Source organism: Anolis carolinensis, chromosome 2 (genome assembly GCF_035594765.1).
Source record: "Anolis carolinensis isolate JA03-04 chromosome 2, rAnoCar3.1.pri, whole genome shotgun sequence".
Classification (NCBI taxonomy): Eukaryota; Metazoa; Chordata; class Lepidosauria; order Squamata; family Dactyloidae; genus Anolis; species Anolis carolinensis.
Genome location: NC_085842.1, coordinates 264,244,804 through 264,263,134, shown reverse-complemented (window position 1 = coordinate 264,263,134; position 18,331 = coordinate 264,244,804). Strand labels below are relative to the sequence as shown.

Below are 18,331 nucleotides of genomic sequence, written 5' to 3'. Positions count from 1 at the left end.
TGAGGGAGAGGGGACGGGAGCCAGCCCCTTCTCCTCTTCCTCTTCTTCATCCTCTTCCTCCTCCTGGGCTCCTTTTGTTCCAACACATGGCGCGGCGCTGGTACTTCATCTGAGACCTGCCTGTGGAGGACCCTGACTGGGTGCAACTGTGTCAGGCCTGCAGGGAGCAGTGCCCGGCTTTCCTAGTGCATGGATGGAGGAAGATCTGCCAACACTGCAAGTGTCCACATGAGGAGCATGCCGTGCGCATGGTGCCTGTTGACTTGGAGAGGATGATATGCTACCTGATCTCTGACTTCCAGTGCCACTCTGTCTCAGACGATGACTCCGGCTGTGCCTTGGAGGAGTATGCCTGGGTGCCCTCAGGACTCAAGCCCAAGCAGGTGTATCAGTTCTTCAGCTGCCTCCCAGAGGACAAAGTCCCCTACATCAGTAGTCCTTTAGAACGGTACCACTTCCACCAGTTGCTGCACCAGATTTCTCCACATGACAGTGAGGCTTAGTATTGTAGTTTTCTGGAAGATGAAGAGGCAAAAGAGCTGAAGTTATTCTCAGCAGCGGAAGAGAGAAAACCTTGGCCGAGGGACCATCAAACTCTTCCCCGTCACCATAACAGGAGCCATTCATTGTGAGCAGTGTGGGAAGCAGATCTGTGTGGGGATATTACTGTCTTTGCCAGCCGTGCAGGACATGGAGCCTATTGGCACCCACAGTGCTTTGTTTGCACCATCTGCCGAGAGCTTCTATTTCTACAAGGATGGCAAGATCTATTGCAGGAGGCACCACGCTGAGCACCTCAAACCACACTGTGAAGCCTGCGATAAGACCCAATTATTTCTAGATAAATACTTTGTGTGTGAATACATGAACATGCATGATTCCAGCACTGTATGTAACAAGTTTATTTTGTGTGTTTGTTGATAGGATTTCAGAAGCCCATCTTGCATGGTCTTTGTTCCTTTGGATTTGCTGCCAGACATGTTTTGAAACACTTTGCAAATAATGATGTCACCAAGTTCAAGGCAATTAAGGTTTGTATCTTTTCATGGGAATGTGTTTGTGTTCATTTGCTGTTTAAAAACTTTTCAGTCACACTTCCTGAAGTATGACAGACAGGTGAAAATCTAAAACATAAGTCACAATGCCACTTGATTCTGATGTTATCTGATCCCCTTTATATATGCCAAATATGTTCTATTGCAGTTAACATATTGTTAAAAATAGCAGAATCTATGGCCAAATTAGGAGAAGAGAATGAATTGTCTTGGGCCACACATAAAATACATTAACATGAATGATAGCTGATGAGCAAAAAAACAGGTCCATGCATAATTTTCATGATATCTATCATCACAGATAAGCATAATAATCCTAATTATGCACCATCACGTTTGAAGAGTCTTTTAAAATCGTTAAGCAGGTTTCCTGACTCAACCAGTTGCAGTTATAATGCAAATTATGGATAATACTCTGATATTTGTGGATGTATCATACTCTGATCATTCCATTCCATAGTCATGTACAAAGTTTGTGCTCTAAAACTGCACAGTTGAGTTAAAATCACAAAATAAATCTCAATGTTTTTTGTACATTTATGATTTTGTGCTGGGCCACATTCATAGGCATCCTGTGGATTGGACAAGCCTGTTTTATATGTTTAATGTCTTAAACATGTAAAATAATACAGTTGGTCCTCTCTATCCACGAATTCTGTAGCTACGGATTCCACTGTTCATGACTTGAAAATATTTTTTATAAAAGCAAATCTTGATTTTACCAATTTATAAAAGGGACACCATTTTATTATGCCACGTGCACTCCTCCCCTTGATAAAATCAAGGAGCTAGGCAGAAAGCAATATGTGGTTTAGAAGGTTAGGGCTTCCATGTGCTGCTGACAATAGCAACTGAAATTCTTGTAGCATGCTGAGTTTAATAGTATTCTCCTTGTACCAATGTCAGTGGAAGTAGTACCCATAGACTGTATAGCAAATAGTTTTTCATGTGTATTGTTTTAATTGGAGTAGATAAAGAAATCTCTTTGTTTATCTTTGGAATAGGTGCGCTTTGCAAAACCAGTTATTCCAGGACAAACTCTCCAAACCGAGATGTGGAAGGAAGGGAACAGGATTCATATTCAGACCAAGGTGAGTGAATAGTGAAATTAATGTTTCTATCTGTCTGAAAATAACATTGTTCTAATGCTGTTAAAGGTCTCAGCATGCAGATATGTTTTAGTCCCCACTGAGTCATGAAACTCTCAGGGAAATTCTCTGGCCAGACCTACATCAGAATTTGGAGGATAAAGAGGTTGGAGAAAAGGCTTTGATGAAACCTTGAGCTTATTTGAAGAAAACTGGGGTGTGAATCAAGTAAAAAAATATTGCTAAATGAATAGCTGTGCATGCCTAAGTTCTGTCCCAGTAACAGATGTACAGCAATTTATTTCTGTAAACACTTGCAAAACTCTCATGTCAAGTATCCAGACTTGACATTGAGCTTATGACTTCTTTAAGGAGCAGTTTATTGAAAGAATACCTTGAGAAAAGGAAAAGGAATGTGCTTATAGTTACTGTCAAGAGTGCTTACATGTGGGTTCTAGCCACATTATGTGTTCATAATTTACATCCTATCGTTTAGCAATCAACTACTGAAGGCAGTTTGTAGTTGCTGTTGTTATTGTTGTGTGCTTTCAACTCATTTGCTATTTAAGGTGACCTTGAAGCAAACGTATTGGGGATGTTTCTTGGTAGAATATGTTCAGAGTGGGATTGACTGTCTTCTTCTGAGACTGAGTCTGTGACTTGCTCAAGGTAATCCAGAGGGTTTCCAACCCCAATGCAGGGAGTCAAAGCCTGGTCTCCTAGTGTCCCAGTTCAGCACTCAAACCATTGCACTATGCAGGTGCTTCAAAGTAGTTTACCATTTCTTAAATGTTCTATTTCAGCTTCATAGCCTCGGTATACCTCTTGCATGCTCTGTACTTCAGCTTTCAATATGTGTCAGGGTCTTATAGATCGGGGTTTCCAACATCTCATTACCTCTCTGTTGTCCATCATTTCGTAATATATTTGATTAAAAATCTTTCAAATTTTTCAGCTGTAAAACACAGTTTCTAAATATAATTACACACCTCAAAAACTGTGTCATCTTAAAAAAATCATCCTTTAACCTGAGGTTGGCAAAGCACCATCCTAGTGCCCCTTGTGGCCCCAAGCTGTTTTTGAAGCCCTTGTTGTTTCCAAGCACCTTGAGATGCCCCTGTGAACCTAAAAGAGATGAGTTGCCACTCCTTGAAGTCTCCAGTCATGCCAGCTCATATTTAGAATAGGAAGGCTTTGCACTGTTTCACATCAAAACAATGTCTGTTATGTAAAACTTGGATTTCTGAGCTTTAGAGGATACAGTTTTGGCAGACCATGTAACCGCGATGGTCCCAAGGATAGAGAACTCTCCCCACAAACCTGTTGAAGTTGCACATTCCTGTTGTAGCATCTCTTTAAAGATGGCTCTCCACAGGGACTACAATCCGAAGTAGGAAGGCACTATAGGCTCTTCTGCTTAATGCATACATATCTTTGAATTATGGACTCAGAAGGCATTGTAAGTAGACTGGCGTCAATAGTTTGAAAAAGTATTTTTTTCTATAATCATCTACGAGAGTATGGGAGGATTCTTGGTCAAAGTAAAAAAAAAGTATCAAAATTTTACAAAATAGCACTGTGGAAAAACATCTGGGGATCCACATGGTACTTTCTAAAATTGTTCTATCATAGTCCTCTGTAATTGGCATGGCAATATTCTGTGGAGTCCTGGGATTGGTAGTTTGGGAAAGTTATTAAAATGATCATCCAAAGAGCTCTAGTACCTCACCAAACTGCAACCACTAGGATTTCATGCGATGTTGGCAGAGCAGTGAAAATAGAGTCATGCAATGTGTGAAAGGGCCAGAGGGTAGGCACATTTATCAATCTAGCTGAGTTTGCCTGCTCCTCTGCTTGGTAGCAGTTCTTCAGAGTCACAGGAGAAGGTCCTTTCCCTCTGTGGCTTCCTGCTTAAACTGGAGATGGCAGGGACTGAATCTGGCACATGCAGCATACAAATTTGTATGTTCTGTTCCTGAGGAGAAATCAGTATCTTCTGTCCCTGTCCACTTCTGTCTTCAAAGTGTTTCAAACAATTTTTCCATTTCCTTTGCACCAGAAAGTTTATCCTGTCTCATAAATTCTTGTTAAACATAATGCTTGGGAATCTGGAAAGAAGAATTAGAATAGCTGTTCAAAGCCAGAGTTGCATTTGTGTGAGGCTTTTTATTCTCTCCTTCTCCTCCTCCTCCTTTAGATGAGCTCTGACTTTGCTGGTATCTTTGAAAATGCATGCAAATAGAATTTTTGGGTACTGCCCCTGGCTTTGAGTCCCTTGCCATCTCCCCTCTGTGATTCTGTCATTGCTGTTTTTCTGAAATAGTTTTATTTCCCTTATTTCCATGAAAGAGCCAACAAAAATAAAGGCAAGTTGAGAATGGCAATTGCCCAAGAGTTTTAGAAATAAACAAAGATTAAAATCAACCATTTTCTTCATTTATATAAAAAAGAAAACACACAATTAAATGGCTGTAGCTTGTTAAATACCTCCAGCCTTCCCGTGATATTTTTTCAATTGAATTTGGTTGAAACATACAGTCCTCTTATTGATGAATCTTTATTTCATCTCAGAATGATTGCAAATTATCCTTTATTTTCTGCTCTTGTGGTTTTTCACCCAATGAAACATTGACACTAATTACTCATAGATTTTCTTGTATTAAATCATGAGTGAATGTTCTCCGTTAAAAGATACAAACACAACTGCTCTGCATTTCAGGCATTTTGCTGAATGATTCCTGTTTATTTCAGTCCTTTTTTCTCTTGTTTTGTTCTTTTCTTAACTGATGCTGGAACTGGAGAGAGGATTTCTCAGGGTTCTAGCTGTGGTGCTGGTTGTAATTCTGGTGTTCCTGTGGTGGGAAATCTGCTAACAGCGTGATGATTCAGTTATTTATTATTAACAGGTCAAAGAGACTGGGAACATTTCAATTGCAGGAGCATATGTGGATTTGACATCAACCTCTGACCAGCCTACAGCTAAGCACCCTACAGTTAAGGTAAAGGAAGTGTGAATAGCTCCTGTGTATTTTGGATTGCAAAACTTAGGTGTATTCTGCCCATAAAATAAATAATGCATTTTCACTTAGGGAATTAAACTTTGCCCTACAAATATTAGCTTCTATGACAGTTGTTCTCAGCCTGTGGGTCCCCAGATGTTTTGGCCTTCAACTTCCAGAAATCTTAACATCTGATAAACTGGCTTGGATTTCTGGGAGTTGTGGGCCAAAACACCTGGGGATGCACAGGTTGAGAACCACCATAGAACTAAATTCTATGACTTAGATAAATCTGCCAGTTTGTATTTACTTTGAAACAAATTGTTTTTGCAAGTCATCAGATAGTATCTTGACAAAATGAAACAGGTGGCTCAGGTGGTAGATACTGGGGCATGTGTGGTGGCAGTGAGATGTTGGGGAGTGTAGTTGTGGTGCAGTAGAGCCTGCCTTGCACCCTTTTACTCATATTGGTTCTAAGATGGATGCAAGACACCTTTCTTTTTGTGAAATTGATATCTAATAACCATAGGATCCCTTTGTAGGTGGAATGGGAGAGGGAAATCTTTCCCTTGACTTTAGGCAGGCAAACAGTCTTGTGCTGTAAGGAATGATGGGAATAGTTGAGACTGCTATCTGCCTGGCCGCTAGAAATTTTGCTGAGCAACATCACAGCCACCTGCTAGTAAGAAACTTAGGTCACAGAATTGCAGTTGAAAGAGATAACAATATCCATCTAGTCCAACCCCCTGCCATGCCGGAACAACCAAAACACATTCAAAAGATGGCCATCCAGCCTCTACTTAAAATAGTGGTTCTGAAGCTGTGGGTCCCCAGAAGTTGGCCTTCAATTCCCAGAAATCCTGACAGCTGATAAACTGGCTGGGATTTCTGGGAGTTGTGGGCCAAAACACCTAGGGACTCACAGGTTGAGAACAACTAGCTTAAAAGAATTCAATATATACCAGTCCTCCTTACTTCAATATCTACTTTATTGCTATGTGAATTGGAAACATGACTTCAGCAAGTCTGAAAGTTTTATGATGTTTTTTAGCACCTGATATCACTAGCTGCTACTAATAAATACAATTAATTTGAAAAAGACAATTCTTAGTAAAGTTGAATATACCAGGTAGAGTTGAAGGTGGCATTGCAGGTGGGTAGACCCAATCAAGGAAAGCCATGGGTTTGCAAGACCTGAGCAGGGCATTTACTGTAGGGTCACAATAAGTCAAAGACAATAATGAACAATACAGCTTTAACGGCATTGTATCTTTATAAAGATATGCTAATATTTAACCTATTTATTGGAGATCTTACAGATCACCCCCACTTTTTAAAAAAAGCCTGAAGTCAACATGCTATCAAATCTCAGGTTTTAATCACAAAACATCTGGAATCCTACAGCCATGTGAAATCCCTCTCAAGTATCATTCATTTATATACTACTAGGGAGCAGGGTTGCTGAGTGACCTTGTGTTTGAAGAAATTGGTCGTCGCATCAAAGAGGAAGGAAATCAGCTGGTGAAGAAAGTAAATGCTGTATTTCAATGGAACATCACTAAGGACAAAAAGACTGCAGTGCAGTGGAGTAAGTCATAGATTTAATTAATTTATGGAGTGCCTTATTGTATTCTCTAATGAACTGGAAAGATGTTAGACTTGTTGGAAACCTGGCTAGTTAAAAGGGATATGGCACCAATGCTGTGTTTGCTTTTTAAAAATACCATGAAAGTATATTTTATTACAGCAAGATTTGAACATTAAAAGCAACGCTTAATCAGAATAGCATATGTAGTAATCTTGTTTTCCTGGGTAAGAAAAAAGTAAGTTCTAGTTTTAATGTCATTTAATCAATAGTCATTTTCAGTCAAGCCATGATGCCTTCATTTGTATGGCACTTTAAAGGCAATACACACAGGCTTGTTGGAAAAGTTACAGTAATAATAATATCTGCATGAAATGCTCAAAAGAAATATTATGTTCATTCTCTTCAAACAGTATAGTTGTGGATTCTCAAGGATTGTATTTGATTTTCAAGAAGTGTCAGGTACTTTAATATTTTATTATCATTTTAAAATGAATGCATGAAAGATGTTGTTGTGTTCTTCTAGATTTAGAATAGTTATTTCATATAATTGGTGGTTCAGTCTTTCTTTATGTAGTGAGCAATCAGTTATATTGGAATACACCCCAATCCTCACATTATAGCTGTTATATGGGAGGGTTGTGCAAATACTCCTGATTGATAAGTAGCTCCACACAGGATCAGTGGCAACAGAGACTCTTGAAATGTGGATTGCCTTGATCATCTAATGAGCATACATTGTGTTGCCAGCTGCTGCCAAGCTTCTCATGTCTGTGAGCTACAACGGAAGAATAATTATTTACTTTACATACCGTTAAGGCTCTTATCCCAAAATGTCACTAGATTGCAGGGTCTACAATATTTCTTTCTGAGGACTATGTATGTAGAGATACCCATATCTTACTTTCATTATTACCAGAACATTTAGTATGTTGTCTATAGTGAAAATCTAATATTCTGCTCTTCCTCCACATTGTTATATTTATGGCATTTGTATGTTACCACAAACCAAAAAGAGTCTCGGAGCATAAACACTAGAATGCATAGAATACAATACATAATAGTATAATCATTATGATTTCCAGTTGATCTGCTAAAACACATAAACTATCTGCCAACAAACATAGGTGAATAGTAAATATATCTACCCAAACTGAGTCATTAAAATTATATCTAAAGGGGGGGGGGCACCAGGTGAGTTTCCCAGTACAAAATATTCCATTGGGTTGCGGGGATACTTCACGGGATATGAAGAGAAGATCCCTAGGAAACCCAGAGACCTAACAGGTTTATATGAAGTAAAGCAGTTATTTGGAAGCTCTGATACATGCTAGACTTTGTAGTCAAATTCAACACTTTGAATTTGCTTCAGAAACAAATTGGCAGTCTGTTGAAAAGAAAAACGAGATTCTATGTTTAGAATGAGTGGTTGCCTAGTCTGGATGTGACCACATTTTGCTCCAGTTTCAGTTGCTAAACCATTTCATACCTTCAGGGATAGCCCATCATAATCTAACTTGTGTTTTTACATATTATGTTAAATTTGGTGTTGAAAATTTCTGTTCTTCTTTAATGCCTCTGGGTAAGATAGAAACCCATTGAGTTTAAATAACAGAAGATTATCTTTGTTTAATGGTATTTGTTTGATATATTCATTCCCTAGGCTGATATAGTGTATTACTTTTGTATGTTAGGCTTTATTGATTGATAATCAGCACATATACTTAATGGTGGGTAATCAAAAGAAATCAGAATACTTCAACCCTGAAATTCCAGTTGCTATCAGTGCATGAAAATTTGAAATACAGCAATGCTGAGCAAGACATTACTTTATTTTTGGTTGACCTAGAAGCTAGGAAAATCATATCCATCTAGCACTCTTGCATTTCCATGGAGGAAGTTATCCCTAAAGGGCCAGTATAGATGGGAATCTATTAAGGTTTTTCTAAAATGTCAAAAGTAGTTTTTAGGAAGAAGAACAATACATACTCTTGAAATTGTTCTTCTGTGTCAGCAAACTATAAAAAATATAGAGCATTGGGAATTAATTCCCTTTCCATAATGTTAAGAACTAAGCAGAAATGTTCCCAGAAAGACCCCCACTTCTGATCTGTTTCTGTCCTTTTTAAAACCGAATGCTTCATATACTGAAGCCATCTAGGTCAGCAATTCTCGTGGGACAGCAGCCAAAGAAAATTGCTACTCAGAGTGTGGTTACTCAATGCTTTGTCATAGTAGGCACACAGTTTTGGTCACATTGGGATTTGATATAAACTGTTCCATTGTTACATGCATAAACTGAGCCTTTTTCACACCGAGTATCGCAGCATAATGGTTGTCAGTTTAACTTTCCTTTCTTTGAAGCCTTAAATATCTTCTTCGAAAGGTTAATGTATACTGGAGATTTGAGAGAGAAAGGGCAGCTAACTCCACTTTATTTTTGCTTTATTCTCTGAAAGGTTTCTGTGATCTGGTTGGGTATCGGTGTGCCTGGGCATTTTGCACTAGGGAGGCCAATAAACGTTTTTGTGTCATAAGCCTTTGTTAATACTGATGACGGTAGGCATCTGACTCTTGTGATCTCCTTTGGCCCACTTTTTTCTCTAGTCTTGCATTTCCAAAGTTTGTGGCTAAGTTTCAGTCTGCCAGGCCATGGTTTGACAGCATAGCTTGTTTTCCTGGCCTATCTTTCTCCTAGGCCCCTTTCCATCATTACATTTGCATAGACCTGCAGCTGGACCTCCTTCGGCCCTTTTTCTTTTGACTTGTCGCTTGTTGCTTGGCCTTCTGCCATTGTGCAGCCTGCTTCTGTTGACAACACAATCCACATTTTGGGGCCCTGCAGCCCTTCATGTTGCTGTGGGTGATGACTGAAACTCTGGCATCTTCATTTTAACGTCCTTGGGCTGAATGTCAGAATGGGAAGAAATGATGAGAAGCAACCCTTAAGGAAATGATTTGCAGTTCTCGTTGACACAGCCAGTAATTTTATTCTCCCCCAATTCACAAGTGCCAAAAAAGCTTTTATTGCTTTGTGCAATTGACTATAACCTCCTCTCTCGTATCATTCCGTATCATGCCAACCTCTTCAGTTCAGTACCATCCCTCAGCAGCTTGAATATTATGAACTAGAATTAATATTTGCAGTGGGATGTGGGAATTCTTCAGCATACGTTTAGCATATTTCTTTAATAACAATAAGATTTCCTTCACAGACTGCATGGAATGTGGAAAATCATGTGAGGACAATTAATCGATCCTCTCCCTTTGCCCAACTCCCAGCCTTCAAATTACACATACTGTATATACTCGAGTATAAGCCGACCTGAATATAAGCTGAGGCACCTAATTTTATCATAAAACTGGGAAAACCTATTGACTTGAGTATAAGACGAGGGTGGGAAATGCAGCAGCTACTGGCAAATTTCAAAAATAAAAGTAAATATGGATACTAATAAAATTACATTATTTGAGGCATCAATAGGTTAAATGTTTTTGAATGTTTACATAAAATTGTAATTTATGATAATAATAATAAGACTTTAATAAGATAAGACTGTCTAAGTCTGATTACCTATATACTTGAGTATAAGCTGACCCGAACATAAGCCAGCCAGGATCCTCACTCGAGTATAAGCCAAAGGGAGCTTTTTCAGCCCCAAAAAAGGGCTGAAAAACTAGGCTTATACTAGAGTATATACAGTATATTTTTCTCCTGGGTTTGTGAAAAGGCTTCCTTTTCAAATAAAAGCAAGGCTATGTACCATTTATATTTAGGGAGCATCTTTCAGATGTTCAGAATATGTTCAGGCTCTGAATTACCAATCCTTTTTATGTCTATTCAAATGTCAATTCTGGATAAATATATCTCGGTAAGTATATATAAGGACTGCAGCTTTGATCATGCAATAGCCCTCAGACAGTGGTGGCCAGTGCTACTCTATACTAGAAAAGGAAGATAGAAGGCAACCTGATTTACCCAAGGCTAAATAAGATGATTACAGAGGAAGCAAAATTCACACTGAGAAAAGAGGTAGTTCCTTTGTTTATGTAGTAGTACAGTATCTTTTGTTGTAGCAGACTCACAAGACTTGAGATTAAAAGGGCATCAAATATTTATTTAAAGTTGCCCATCAAGAGTCTTGGAGAGAAGGGACAGTAAGTAAAGAGACTAAGTAAAGACACACATTCCTATTTTTATTGGAACCATTCCATAAAATTTTAATAATAATATCTGGGAAGACTGTCATAGCCAAGAGACAGGAGACAAGTCAAGATAGCTCTTGTGTAAGCAGTTAATGAAACATTCACTTTCTACATTAGCTGGGTACTTTCTTTCCTACTACCAATCCAGAACACATATCTGTCATCTGTCCCTGGAGGTGGGGAAAGAGATCTGATGCCTGGCAAAGCTGGAGAACAGACAGATCTCCCTCCCTCCCTCCCATGGTTCTCCTTCTTCTTGGCTAACTAGAAAACTGGAGATAGCAACAGCAATGGAAACATAGGCGTGTGAGGATCCAGCAGCTTTACCTCCTAGCAGGCGGTAAACCACCTCCACCCCCCATGGACAGGATGTGCAGCCATGAGAAAAGAAAAGGAAAGGAGAAGGCAATGGAAAAATATGTAAAGTTCACCACCTTCCCTGTCCTTGCCCATCTCCTTGGCACACTGCTGCCTGCCTTACTCACCCCTCCCTCCTGCTGCCTTTTGCTTTCTTCTGGGAAAAGAGAGTTTAGTGTATTGCTGGTGGAGGTGAATGCTTCCCTTTCCCAGCCTGGCCGGCAGCTCTGCCAGACTTAGAATGGGCTGCCAGTAGCAGCATTCACCCCCTACCAGCAGTCACACAAGATACCTGGCAGAGGCACGCAGTTCACCCTGCCTCCTTCCCATTGCAGAACTGCCATGTGACACACAATATGCAGGCCCAGCCAGCTTTTGCCCTGGCTCTCGTCCTGTGGCTGCAGCACTGAGCAGCCTTCAAACCTTTGCACACCCCCTGTGAGGACATCACAACCTGGGATCTGCTGTCCATAGGTTAAGAGATGCTGCTCAAGGCTGCTACACCAAGCACATTGTACCTCAAAATAAGGAATGGTGTGTGTGTGTGCCTTCAAATCATTTGGCAATCCAATAACCTTTATAGGATTTTTTAGGGCAAGGAATTCCCAAATGTTTTGTTCCAGTTCCTTCCACTGAAATATTGACTATAGCTGGTGCTCTCCCATCCAATCATTAATCATAGCTGACTCTATCTAGCTTCCAAGACCAAATTTTTATTAGTACGAATAACAATGTGCCTTACATGGGAATTCCACACCATTTCTACCATGATATCAAAGAAAAACCAAACTGAGTTATGGCTATGTAGTGGATGGAGGCCTAACTGCCTGCTTTGTTCTGTGCACCAGCCTTCTAGTGATAGGCTCTGGCTGCTCAACATCAGGACCTAAAGGTAGTATTGGAGTGGAAGAGCTGCAGTCCACTGAGACGTGACAAGGACACTCACAGCCCAGTTGATACTGGTTGTGGAAACCACAGGTCCTCTAGTGTCTTTGGCTGTCTTTGTGTTCAGCCCAGTAAGATTTCTCCCTTAGCCTAGTCCTGCCATCTGTCCTTCTGGAAGGCCTAAAGTCCATTCCTCTTGACCCCCCCCCCCAACCAACTACAATACCTACAATTCCTTGCACTTTATAGACCATTATAGTCATGCTGCTCCTGCACCCATTGCACTTTACATTTGCATTTGCACTTGGAAGGAGGTGGGGGAGGCTGGAGGGATCTAGGGATTGGAGGGCGGGGGGAGTGAGTGAGTGGGGAATAAAGCCAGCCATGAAGAAAAAACCATCAAACCAAGCAACACTGTTTGGGCCATGGGTGGAGGATGGGGGAGGGAGGCATGCTAGGGGAGGGTGGGGTGTTCTGTTGGGTGGGGGCCCTCCATAGAGGTGGCATCAGGGAGGGGGAAACATGGGAAAGGGAGACCTAAATATCTAATTCAGCCTAGGGCTCATGAAAGAATACTTATAGTCCCACAACGGTCTCCTGACATAGTTAATCTGAGTACCCAGTATGGCAGCCCCTCTAGATTAAGTGTGGTGCTGTTTAACGGCAGGTCTGTGAATAGAAAAACATCCTTCATTCAGGATCTAATCCTTGAGGAACACACAGACCTGGTGTGCATAACAGAGACCTGGTTGGACGAGGCTGGGGGGTTAATCTTACTCAGCTCTGTGTGCCAGGCTACTCCATGCAGCCAAGATCTGGAGGATGGGGAGGTGGGGTTGCAGTGGTCAATAAGGATTCTATCCCCCTGACCAGGTGTCCCATCCCGCAGTCAACCACGTTTGAATGTGTCCACCTGAGGGTAGGTGATCGGGACAGAATAGGGATTCTGCTAATGTACCAACCACTCCACTGCATTACAGTCTCCCTGTCTGAGCTAGATGGGTGGTCTCAGGCCTGGCATTGGAACCAATATTATATTTTGTATTTACAAATCTTTCAGAAGAAATTCCTTAAAAACCAAAACTTTCTTTTCAGAGCCTTTGTTCATAGGACAGCTAGGAAAGAAAAAAAAAAGAGAGAGGTGGGGGAGAGAAAGGAAGAGGGAGAAGAGGTTTCTAGATTGTTGTCTTATCGATGCTGAAATTGCTACAATATCATAATTAAAAATGTCAGATCCTTGCAGCAACATTAACTTGGCAATAGCAACGTTTTTACACTTTCTAGCAGAAGCAAGGGAGAATGCATGCCTCTGAAAATTTTCAAAAATTTGAAAATGAATTGGCAACGCAGAATCTTGTCATAACATTCTCCATTGCAGGCACTGTGATGCCTGACAGCTTATATGCCTTGTAGTAGATCATTTTGGCAGTGCATTTTGTGTGGGAAATAGAACTTTGGGAGAAGGGACACTTTGAGGAATTGTTAGTGTTCTGTAAGGAAGGGAGAGAGAGATACTTGGCTGAGATTTAAGATACTCTTGAAATGGAACATCAAAACACTACACTGCAAAACAAAAAACGCTTTGTCGTATTCTAACATGTGTACAAAGAAAAGGCAATGTGCAGAAGAAGAAAAAACTAGGATATCTATTTCAAACAATAATATTTGACCTTGAAATGAGTCTTTAAAAAATTAAACGGATGTTGCATTTGGTGTTTGCAATAACTTCATAAATTTGTGAATGGTTCCTGTTCCTGTTGATAACATTTGAACATGGTGGAAAGGGTCCATAATATTTCTATGGGACTCGGAGATACAGAAATATTTGATGTTATCTTCAAAGCATTGACTTGCTTTTTTCAAACACAAGAATTCACAATTAAGCAGTTTATGTCTTCTGTCTCAACAGATGTCATATTAACAGGAATTTAGTATCTGTCCTCCTTCTGTTTTTATCCCTCCCCCTTCATTTAGACTATTTGAAAATACTAACTGCAGATTATCATTTTTCTACCAAGTTTTAGCACCATAGTCTAAATCAGGGGTCCTCAAACTTTTTAAGCAGAGGGCCAGTCCACAATCCTTCAGACTGTTGAGGGGCCGAATTATCATTTGAAAAAAAAAACACGAACAAATTCCTATGCACACTGCACATGTCTTATTTGTACAGCAAAACAGCAACAACAATGAAAAAACAATATAATATTTAAAAATGAAAACAATTGTAACCAACATAAACCTATCAGGATTTCAATGGGAAGTGTGGGCCTCCTTCTCGCCAATGAGATAGTCAAGTTAATTAGGATTGTTGTTGTTGTTGTTGTTGTGTGCCTTCAAGTCATTTCAGACTTTGGGTGAGCCTAAGTCTAAAATTATTTATTTATTCATTTACTACATTTATTTACTACATTTATATCCTGCCCTTCTCATCCCGAAGGGGATTCAGAGCAGCTGTATGTACATACAATGTATTATTAGCATAGCACAATATTAGCATTATATATTACTATATTGAATATATAATATAATACCACTATACTGTAATATTATATGTAATATATAACATATAATTAATATTATTATATGGTATTATTATTAGTATTATATTGTATAACATTATAATATTATTATCAATATTATATGTAAACACAATATATTATATTATTTAAAATGATATAAAAATATTATATTATAAAACTGAGGGAGGGGGCCAGGTAAATGACCTTGGAGGGCCGCATCCGGCCCCCGGGCCTTAGTTTGGGGACCCCTGGTCTAAATGATTGGACTGTAATCTAATCATTTCATTATGTATTCTCCCCTTTCATAAATTAAGTACCATACAGATCTTCAAAGGATGTGTGAGACATGTGCATGGCTTTACTGTTGATCTTGTCAGCTGTGTTCCCGGACTGTCACGGGTTAACGAAGATGTGAATGATGAACTTAAATGCATATAGATAAACATAATAATAAATATGAGAGGATTCTTTGCTACTCAAAACTTGATTACGCAAAGGATACTGCATGCATTCATACTTTCCACCTGGTTAATAGCATTCTGGAGGTGAATGACAATGATATTGAAAGTAGGAGGTTGAGAACGCATGGTCCCCAATTGTCTATTGTACTCCCATCTCCTGCTAACCCTAACTAGTTTAACTAGTTCTGAGGAAGGATAGGAGTTCTAGTCTGGAGGACCACACTTTTCCTTTCATCAGGGTAGGGCAAGCATGAGGCCTAACTTTTGAAGAGGATGTTGTGTCATTAACTCTTGTATGTCCTGAATCGGCTTCCAGTCCATTTCATTGCATGTTCACAGTGATGGTGGTTGAAGGTTGAAGCTGTTCAGTAGCAGCACACATCATTGCATATGTAATGCCCCATTACATATGCAAGTCCTTTACCTACTCCCTCTTCAGTTCCAGTCAGCGGATCTTGTGTTTAGCGTGATATTTAGAAACAAAGGCATTAATGTCTAAGGATGCACTTAGGTACATGTCATGAAATGTACAAGATTTCTGGTTCTCCAGAACTTTTCTTTCCAAAAGCTTTTCCCCATCGGTCATCTAGATTGGAGAACTCAGAAACTTGCACACTTTTGTGACATTTTGGGAGCTAGAACAAAAGTATAACCCAACTTTTTTTTTCAGTGACCACATAACTACTTTTTCTTACATGCATGAACTGTCAAACCTGTCTTTTAAAATTACTTTTGATTTAATTATGGTTTCTGTCCTTGGCTGTCTTCAAACCTGGGAAGGTGAGATAAACTGCTTCAAATGAATAAGTCTGCACAGGGGAATTTTACTTTTTCCTGAACAGCATCATCCTGAATCTCTCACAACCCACACTACTTAAGAAGTGCATGCAGAGAGATCATGACACACTTCTCTATGGATCACACCAGTGCTTTTCAACAGAAACAATTTCCTCAAGTAATTAATTGCTAAGGCATATGCACAGGCTCTTCAGCCAGATGCTTAATTGAGAGTAGGTTGCAGGATTCTATGGAAATCTAAACAGGCTGTCATCCTGCAAATGAGATCAAAGGACCCAGGTGTCTGGGGAAAACAAGAGCTGAAAGCTCAGGCAGGTAGTTGTATTTGTCTCATAAATCCAACCACTCTCTGACAGAGCTGCACCACAGCAGGTAACTAGAATGATTGAACAGGATGAACGTAATTAGATAGATATTACTTAGGTATTAATAAATTAAAATAAATTAAAGACTTGTATGGCTAGGAATCTGGGCTAAGTAGTAAGAGAAAGAGTTTTTCATTATTTATTGTACTTGGAAGTTGCTGGGATCCAATATGATTTGAAAGCAGGTATGTTTGGCGGTTGTGGTGGAGTTAGAAGTGTTCAGACTAATTAACTTCAGAAAGTAAGCCCATTACTGATAAATAGCCATTATTTTTTCTATTTTATTTTTTAATATTTTGTGGAGGACACATATTGATAAAAAGCGGCAACTATGAAAATTATTTTTCTGAGAAGCAGCCAACTTTTAATCTTGACCTTTATTTTCTTCATTGCGTTTTCTTCTTTTCTCTAGGCAGCCAGCAAAATATATACAAGAGACAAGTAACAAATATTATTTCTTTGTTGTCTTACTTACTCGAACTATATTTCTTTTCACCAGCAATAGACCTAAAGAATGGCTCTGGGGAGGTGTATCAAGGACCGGCCCGTGGAAAAGCGGACACCATTTTCACCGTTTCGGATGAAGACTTTTTGGATGTGGTGCTAGGCAAGACCAATCCACAAAAGGTATGGATGCAGAATTAACGTTATCATAGTGTGCTCTCACCAGTGGATCATTAATGTTAAAGTAACAAATCCACAAAAACATAGAGCTGTTAAACTACAAACCTTAAGTTGCTTAGATGAGTTATTGCTTAACAAAATCAGAACTATGGCTATGTGCTCCAAGATGAGAAATATTGTTGCATCTGTCATCAATATGGAAAAACAAGTGTCTCTAAGCATCTTCAGGTTTGTGGTTTAACAGCTCCATGTTTATGTGGATTTGTTATTTTAACATTAATGATCCACTGGTGAGAGTACACTATGATAACATTCCTCTTCAGTGATATGCCTAGGAGCCTCCTGCATGTTTTGGATAGCACATTCTTTCTTCATTTATACAATTAAAGCTGGATTTGAGGAACAAAACCTGGAGCCTTATTGGCTTCTAAATATCCTCCAACTGCCAGGATATTGTGTTGCTGAATTTCCGCCCTTCCTGGTGATGTCCTGTGAATTTCATAGAAATCGTTCTTTTCCTTCTGCTACTAGCCATCTGATTCAGGATTACAAAGGCAGGGGAAGTGGACAGGTGTCTCTTTATCCCTCTCCCAGTTCAAGAAAAAGGGATTGTAGGGATAGGTTCTTCCAGTGGTACATGAATCTAGATTCTTGTTTGTTGTTATAACTGTTACTCCATAATAGAAGCAAGGCAGAAAAAGGAAAGAAACCTCCTCCCCTCTCTTTTTCTCTCTGTTTTTCTTCCATCTTGTCTTTATCAGGTTTTTCAGCATGTTATGTGTTGAACATGATAGAGTGGAAGTAATCCATTTTGCCAGATAGCTTTGACCCCAGTTGTTTTGTTCAGAGTAGATGTTTTCATTCCACTTAGGCTTTGTCATTTTCTTGTAGCTGTTTTTAAAAGCACAGTTATGGGGGAGGAGATAGACTATTTAATTTTTCCCCTCTCTTCTGCTTGCTGTAGGCATTTATGTCTGGTAAGCTAAAAGTTAAAGGAAACATCATGCTGAGCCAGAAGCTGGGGACAATACTCCAACAATATGCGAAGCTGTGAATTCCCTCTTGGATTGAGCTGGCCTATGAAGAAGAAAGGAGCCATTTCTTTTTCAGAATAACCTGAAATCTTATGCAAATCTCCCATTATGTAACATCTGACTTTAGACTTTATTGCTAACATTCAAGTTGCCTTGATTCTTGCCGATTCAGGTAGTTGGTGTAGATGCAGCAGGTTAACATGATAATTGACCTCCTTTTCTCTTCTTTCTTCTGTGTTGAAAGTTTTTAAGCCTTTTACTTGTTCTTGAGACCTTCTTCCAGTTAAAATGCATATAGGTAATATATTTCTGTATGAAATGAATACTTAATTAAATAAAACATACTTTGATAACA

At 39.4% G+C, this 18,331-nt stretch overlaps 1 protein-coding gene across 1 annotated transcript in view; it reads left to right on the top strand.

Moving 5' to 3' along the window:
* Positions 1–18,331, top strand: part of hsd17b4 (hydroxysteroid 17-beta dehydrogenase 4) — a 73,567-nt gene extending 55,236 nt beyond the window's left edge. The window contains exons 19-24 of the mRNA XM_008114047.3: positions 925–1,031; positions 2,060–2,146; positions 5,050–5,142; positions 6,592–6,730; positions 16,818–16,945; positions 17,907–18,331. Of these exons, the coding sequence (XP_008112254.2) occupies positions 925–1,031; positions 2,060–2,146; positions 5,050–5,142; positions 6,592–6,730; positions 16,818–16,945; positions 17,907–17,996 (644 nt within the window). The 3' untranslated portion in view covers positions 17,997–18,331. The remainder of the gene's footprint in view (positions 1–924; positions 1,032–2,059; positions 2,147–5,049; positions 5,143–6,591; positions 6,731–16,817; positions 16,946–17,906) is intronic.